The sequence below is a fragment of the Penaeus monodon genome, chromosome 10 (genome assembly GCF_015228065.2).
Source record: "Penaeus monodon isolate SGIC_2016 chromosome 10, NSTDA_Pmon_1, whole genome shotgun sequence".
Lineage (NCBI taxonomy): Eukaryota > Metazoa > Arthropoda > Malacostraca > Decapoda > Penaeidae > Penaeus > Penaeus monodon.
Genome location: NC_051395.1, coordinates 10,273,022 through 10,280,521, shown reverse-complemented (window position 1 = coordinate 10,280,521; position 7,500 = coordinate 10,273,022). Strand labels below are relative to the sequence as shown.

Here is a 7,500-nt window from a genome sequence, read left to right as displayed (position 1 = left end):
GGATAGTCGGTCTCGTGTTAATCAATTTCTCTGACACTTCGAAGAACCTGGTACTTCGCTCTCATCAGTCTTACATCGAGGATGACAAACTTCGTAATTTCATGATAGATAAACATTTTGATATCCGCCACATCCAAAGGAATTTTGTTCCGAGTTGTAATACTTCAGGTTAGCAATATACGGGGAAAATGCATTAAACTGATAGCGATGTGTTTTAAGTAAAATGCCTGAGATAAACAAACCGTCTCTTTGAGTGCGTAAGTGCTAGCATGCATGAATGATCATCAGTTCATGTTTATACGTATATAAGAATGGAATGAAAACATAAGATATGAGAATTTTGCCAATATAAGACTCTGATGCCGAATTATTTAGAAAGAGTAAATATATACATTCTAATAAGAATAAACTCAAATAGTCTGAATCGTTCGATTTGCCTCAGAATGGAAAAATTCGAATCAAGATCTTTCTTTGCTTTCTCCTTTAGATTTTTACAAGTTTAAAGGGAAAAAAAATTCAAAAAGACGAAAAAGAGACTTTCTCATCTTCAAAACTATAAGAAACATTCCAGTCTAAACAGTTATTTTTTTCAGAATCAACTAGATAAAGTTTTCGGAGGATGTGATGAAAGTTCTTCCTAGCATATATCCGTGAATACTGGTACATGTCAGTGCAATAGTGTGTAGTGCAGCTTTTGTTATTAAGTACATTTCAAATGTGCAGAAGCTTAGTTAAGAGTGTGAATATCTGTCTGATTAGCGTTGCTGTATACATAATGTTAAACATTTTATGATTAGTGTCGCTGTGAGTGTGAAAGTTAAGAAGTGGAGGCATAGAATGCCCTGATTAGTGTAGCTGTGAGTGTGAAAGTGCAGCATCGAGGCACAGAGTGCTTTGTGATTAGTGTGGCTGAGTGTGCGGGTCTAGTTCTGTCGTCTTGGTTAGGTTTAGAAGACAGAAGGAAATCAAATAAGCAGCAGTACAAGAGCAGCTTTCTTTCCGCCTCGCGCTTTGCAGCATCAAGAAGATAAGTACCGTAGAAGGACATCTTGGTCCCGGAAGTCACCCTCGTCTCCTTGCTCTCCATCTCTCCCTCCTCCTTCCCTCTCTCTCACTTTTATCTGTCTCTCTCCTCTGCTCCCTCCTATCAACCCTCTTCCAGCCACTCCAGACGATGAACTGCCTCCCGCTTTCCCCTCGCGCCGCCCGGGCTTCGGTGGGCGGGCCGAGGGGAAGGCCAACCACGCCCTCGGTGTCCAATATGGGCGGTGACTCACTTCACCCTATGCCCAATTGAACGCCTTCCAGGGTATTCCATTTTTAAATAGTTTTGGTCACGCGTAGCTCATCACCATGAATAAAGTATCGAAGTGCACGGGCAACCAAAACACGTGCTCTTCTGCTTGAAAAAAAAGTGCTGATGGACAGAAAGAAATCGCACGAATAAAGCGGCATTTCCCGATTAAAGACGAATTTTTGGCAAAATCTAAGTGTGTGGGGGAAATTAATTAAAATCATTCTGTGTGCCTGGAATAAACAAGACTTCGACCATGTTTTGGCATCACTCACAACCAAGCACTGTTATCACTAATTGCCATTATATAAGGAGTCATAAAGGCTTTATCCTATAGGCATCTGGCAAGCTCGTCAAGCTCCGTGACGAAGCATGTGCGGTTACACGTCTATATTATGGAGAAAATTCAAGTGCGCATGCGTGCCGCTGGTTCTCTGCGAACGCTAATTTTGGCCGCGAGGGTCTGCCACCACGACTACTTATATCTGCACTTTGTTGTGTGTCTCAGTGCAACATTAGTGCCACTCAATGGGCATTTTTTTTGCTGTTTTCTTTATATCTAACCATGCTAATTTGTGTTAGAGCTTACATTTAAGTATGTATCTCTGGAAGTGAAAAAAAAAAAAATTATTCATCTCCGGAATCAGCTCTTTCAGTTCCTGGAGATTTTGAAATCTAGATCATCTCTGTGCTTTATTCAAAAGACGAAGGTGTTAAGCGAGTTTTTTTTCTATCATCAAACAGTATTGTGTAAAATGACCGCCTTTCTAACGCAACGTGGTCTCACATCGTAAAGACACGGTCGGGTAGGTTGGCTCACCTTAGCTTGACTATTTTGGGTATAAAGCATAAAAAAGAAGGAAAAAGGCCTGCGTCCACCATGATGCATACTCACAGCTTCTGTGTTGCTTTCAGTTTGATCTTGTTTCCCTGTGGTATTTACTAACGTCATTGAACATATACGTTTTAAGTATTATAATGATGACAGTAAAAGAATAGGCAAAATATGAATGAATGAACATTGCAAATGTAAACGAAATACGCAGAAAGCCAAAGAAAGATTTCATCATTAAGGACACAAAAATATTCTGTAACGGTAACCAGACGAACATAAACAGAAAGTCTATTGCAGCTGCGGTTACGGGACTAATATCCCGTTACACTCCCCAGAATTACTCTCCTCTCCCTCTAACACAGAACCCACCGCCACATCCCTCTTACGCCCACAACATGCCCCCCCCCCCTCTGCAGCAGAAGAGCCGAACCGGTTTGCGAGTAGCCCGGTATGAGGCGTGACGCAGCCTACCGTGCTCCCGGTTCGCGTGTCTCCCCCCCCCTTCCCTCCCTCCTTTCCGTCCGCCCACCTTCACCCGGCCCCTCTGACCTCCCAGGCCATGATTCCTCCAGGTAAAAGTTACCCTCGGGGTTTTAGCAATTTTCAGGGGGAAAAAATCCAAACGAGTTATACTATATGAAAAGACATGATAAGAATTTCAGATTAGTGAGAAACATACATCATTCATGATCCGATTTCTGTACCCTTAACCCACTACTCTGTGATATTCTTTTGTCATTCACAATCGTGTTATCATTATATATTTTGATCAGCACAAAAACGCAACAAGATAACTCTATATAAGATCAGCTGATGAAATTTGCAGGAAAGGAAAGGAAGGAACTGTAAAGACCCGAACACATTTCACATCAACCATCAACGCCATTGTCCGATCTCCTTCGCTATAGCTACTGTTTATCTAGGCGGACGAGGGACCTGTTAACAAGGTCGCTTCACGCTTTCTAGTGTCAGTCACCCACCATGTCTGCCGTGGGTCTGACGCTCTGGCTAAGTGGCCGGGCTGTTTTACCCTGGTGTCACTTGATCTTCGGGATGTCGTGATCGCCCGTGAAAATTTAGCTCGGTGCTATACACGTCCGGGTAGGGTCACTGTTGGAACTACCTATTACCGTGATATTCGAAAAGGTCGATTCTTATGCTATTATCTAAATTTTCATAATGCTTCGTGTGGAATGGTAAAGTACAGTCCCCTGAGGTTATATTATTTTTCACATGTGCTTATACGTAAAATGAAAGTAGAGAATGACAAGTACTGTATGTGAAAGTAATATTAAACCATGCAGAAGGGAAGGAATGAAGTCTGATAGTAGTCCAGCCATGACGTGACAAACAACACCCTTGATTCTCGGATGTAAACAAAGCCACGCGTTTCAGTGCCATTCTTTGCATATAGAGTAGTACAGGTTCATAAGATAACAATATACACATATACATACACGCATACACACACACACACACACACACACACACACACACACATATATATATATATATTATATATAGTAATATATATATATATATACATAATATATGTGTGGTGGTGTGTGTGTGTGTGTGTGTGTGTGTGTGTGTGTGTGTGTGTGTATGTGTGTGTGTGTGTGTGTGTGTGAGTGTGTGTGTGTATATATATGTATATATGTATATATATATATAATATATATATATATATATATATATATATATATATATATATATGCACACACAACACACACACACACACACACACACACACACACACACACACACACACACACACACACACACACACACACATGTACATAGTTTACTGGCAATCTTTCATGAACATTTGAATCCAAGGTAGTTGTATATTAATTTACACCGGCGTTGACTAACGCTGAAAAGCAAAAACGTCTATGACTAAATGCATTTGTTGACTACCTTTAATCAGGCTGCCATCAGTCAATCTACAAGCTGTAAGACCGTTATGTTAACTTACTGTAAGCTCGACCATCTCTCATTACAAATAAAAGGCTGTCATTATGGTGATCACCGGTGGATTCCCTTTCCTTGTGTCTCACCATCATATGACTCTCAGGTGCTGACTCCTTTTCCGTTTTCCCATCTAAGGACGCCTGGACGTCAGTGCTTGGTGCCTGACCTACTCCCCCCTCCGGCGCCGCCTGGCTGTCAGGACTTTCCTCCGTGCTAAACTGGCTTTCCTTGTCCTCTTTCCCCACGGTTGGTCTTTCAGCAGAGCTCTGTGACTCTCCTTCTATATCCGTCTCACTACGAAGACTCGCCGTCTCCTCTTTATCTCCCCGTTCCATAGCAGCGTGACTGTAAGTCAGTGAAGAATCTCCAACTGAGGTTATGCGGCTCTCAGGTGTTGAAATTTCTTCCTCAGAAGTTGTTAGACTGTCAGGAGATGAAAGAACTTTATCGTCATTTGTCTGTGCGTCAGGAGTGAGAGACTCTCCTAGTGAAGGAGCACGGCTGTCAGGCCTTGGTGACTCACTCTCTGTAGTCGTGTGGCTGTCAAGCGTTGAAAACTCTTCTACAGAAGGAGTATGGCTGTCAGGTCTTGGTATCTCCCACTCTTTAGTTGTGTGGCTGTCAGAAGGTGGAGCCTCTTCTACAGAAACAGTATGGCTGCGAGGCTTTGGTGACTCCCTCTCCGTAGTCGTGCAACTGTCAAGAGTTGAAGCCTCTCCTACAGAAGAAACGCAGCTCCCAGGTAGGGATGACTCCCTCTCTGTTGTCGTGTGACTGTAAGAAATCGAAGCTTCTCCTACAGAAGGAGTATGACTCCCAGGCTTTGGTGATTCCCTCTCTGTTGTCGTGTAGCTGTCAAAAGTCGAAGCCTCTCCTACAGAAGGAGCACGACTGCTAGGGCTTGGTGACTCTCTCTCTGTTGTCGTGTGGCTGTCAGGTATTGGAGAAGTTATATGACAGCCTGGAATTGGAGGTTCATCTACAGAAGTTGAAAGGCTGCCAGTCATTAATAATTCTTCCTCTCCAGTTGTTTGGCTGTCAGGCAATGAAGACTCCCCTGTTGGAGTTTTTGAGCTGCCAGGTATTGAAACTATTCCTACAGAAGTTGTATGGCTGCCAGTCATTGAAGATTCTCCTGCAGTCATTTGACTGTCAGAAGTTAGAGATTCTGAACTTAAATATGTTTGGCCTATGGACTCTTCTGTTAAAGTTATGCATCTGTCAAGAGAGGGAGACTCGCCTTCAGAATAAACGAGGCTGTCAGGTAATGGAGTCTTTTTCTCAGTCGTATGACTTCTACCCACATCAGGCAAAGGAGGCTTTCCTGCGGTTACTGTGTGGCTGTCAAGTATGGGAAGTCCTGCAACTTCAGAATGGTTGTGGTTATCAAAAAGTGAAGAATCTTTTTCTGAAGTTCCAGGACTTCTGGAAGCTGGAAATTTCCCTGCAATTGCGTTGTCGTCAAGTACCAGAGAATCATACTCGGTCATTGTGTAATTGCCAAGAATTGGAAGCTCTCCTGCAACTGGAATATAACTGTAAGGAAGTAGAGTGTCTCCATCAATAGACCTATAAATGTCAAGAACTGGAGACCTTGATGGTCCTTCATGAACAATATCACGAAGAGAGTTTAAAGTCACTTCATCAACAGGGGTGTACCTATCGGATGCAGGTGATGCAGATGGTACCTCATCTGAGACCGAAGGTTCTCGTCCCTCTAATGCACATATGCCGGCAGATGAACTATCCCCTTCAAAAGAGGCATGACTAACAGATCTCGACGATACACTTTCAGTGACTGTTTGACTAACATTGGTGAGAGATTCATCCTCGGGGGACATACGACTGCCAGGTGCAAGAGATTGTACAGAGGACGGTGTATGAGCTTCAGGGTCTGAAGACTCCTCCATATCAGGCCTGATGCTGCCCGAGGCATAAGACTCTTCTTCAATGGAATTGTAACTGTTAGGGATTGGAGATTCCCCTTCTCTGGTACTAAAACGGTCAGAAACTAAAGACTCTACATCTGCCGGTGTGTCAGTGACAGGGGTAGGGGACCTTCTTTCGATAATTGTGTGACTTTTAGGTACCGGGGATTCTGTTTCACCTGGAGTGTAACTGCTGTGGCTTAGAGGTTCCCCTTCACCTATATGATCGACAGAAACTGGAGACTCTCTTTTAACTGTTATTATGCTATCATTAATTACGGAGTCTCCTTCGGCTGTTCTGATGTTGAAGGAAATTAGTGATTCTGTTTCGATGTAACTGTCAAGTCCAGTTACTCCTCCATCAGATGTATAACTGTCAAGAATTTTAGTCTCTCCAGTAATAGACGTACATATGTCAGGGCTTGAGGTCTCTCTCCCAACAGATAAATACCTGCTAGGACTTTTAGTCTCTCCTTCCGCAGATGAATAACTGTCATGGCTTTTAGTCTCTCCTTCCGCAGATGAATAACTGTCATGGCTTTTAGTCCGTCCTTCAACAGATGAGTAACTGTCATGACTTTTCGTCTCTCCTCCAGCAGATGAGTAACTGTCATGACTTTTCGTCTCTCCTCCAGCAGATGAATAACTGTCATGGCTTTTAGTCTCACTTCCAATGGACGTTGAGCTGTCATGACTTCTAGTCTTTCCTCCAATGGACGTTGAGCTGTCATGACTTCCAGTCTCTCCCCCAACAGTCGTGCGGCTACCGAAAACGGGAGACTCCTGAATTGCAGTGTACGTGTCAGACTTTGACGACCCTCCTCCAATAGTGGTGTGACTGTCAGAACCCGGAGACTCACCTTCACTTGACACATGGATATCGATGATCTGAGTTCTCGTTCTTATTCCCAAAGGTGTTCTGGCGTCATAAGAGTCCCCTTTTGCAGAAGCGCTTTCCGTCGCACTACTGCTAAAGGATTTGGGGATTTTCCACTCTCCTGACCGCTTCCCCTTCTTAAAAGTGTAAGCCACTTTCATTTCACTGATGAAAGTCTGAGATCCCTTCTTGTCCCCCTCGCCATTTCTTCTTCGTGAACATTCGCCTGAGTCTTCCATTAAATTTTCCAAACTATCGGAACTTTGTGATTCCTTTGCACTTCCCCTTGCGAAGCCATCCAGACTGTCGAAACTCGTTGCTATGCCTTTTCTTTTCCTTGTGACACTGTCAAGGCTGTCGAAGCTTTCATCTGAAGTGTTGCCCTTAACTCCTGCAACCTCCTCAAGGCTGTCGGAACTCGCAGACTTCGCTTCCCCTATTCGACACGACAGCCTTGAAACTGCAAGATATGGTAATTCTCTTTCTCTGTCGCTCATTATACTTTCCAAGCTATCGAATGTAGGTGACTCTCTCTCCCCTTGCTCCACCTGAACCTCTAAACTATCGGAACTTGGTGAGGCTCTCTCTTGAC

General features: G+C 43.6%; 1 protein-coding gene across 2 annotated transcripts in view; it reads right to left on the bottom strand.

Annotated features, from left to right (window-relative positions):
• Window positions 1–7,500, bottom strand: part of LOC119577813 (flocculation protein FLO11-like) — a 15,551-nt gene that overhangs the window by 7,381 nt on the left and 670 nt on the right. The window contains exon 1 of one of the 2 annotated variants that reach the window (XM_037925384.1): window positions 4,108–7,500. This exon is cut by the window's right edge and continues 670 nt beyond it. In XM_037925384.1, the coding sequence (XP_037781312.1) occupies window positions 4,108–7,500 (3,393 nt within the window). The remainder of the gene's footprint in view (window positions 1–4,107) is intronic. The other variant, XM_037925385.1, reaches the window with a different exon arrangement.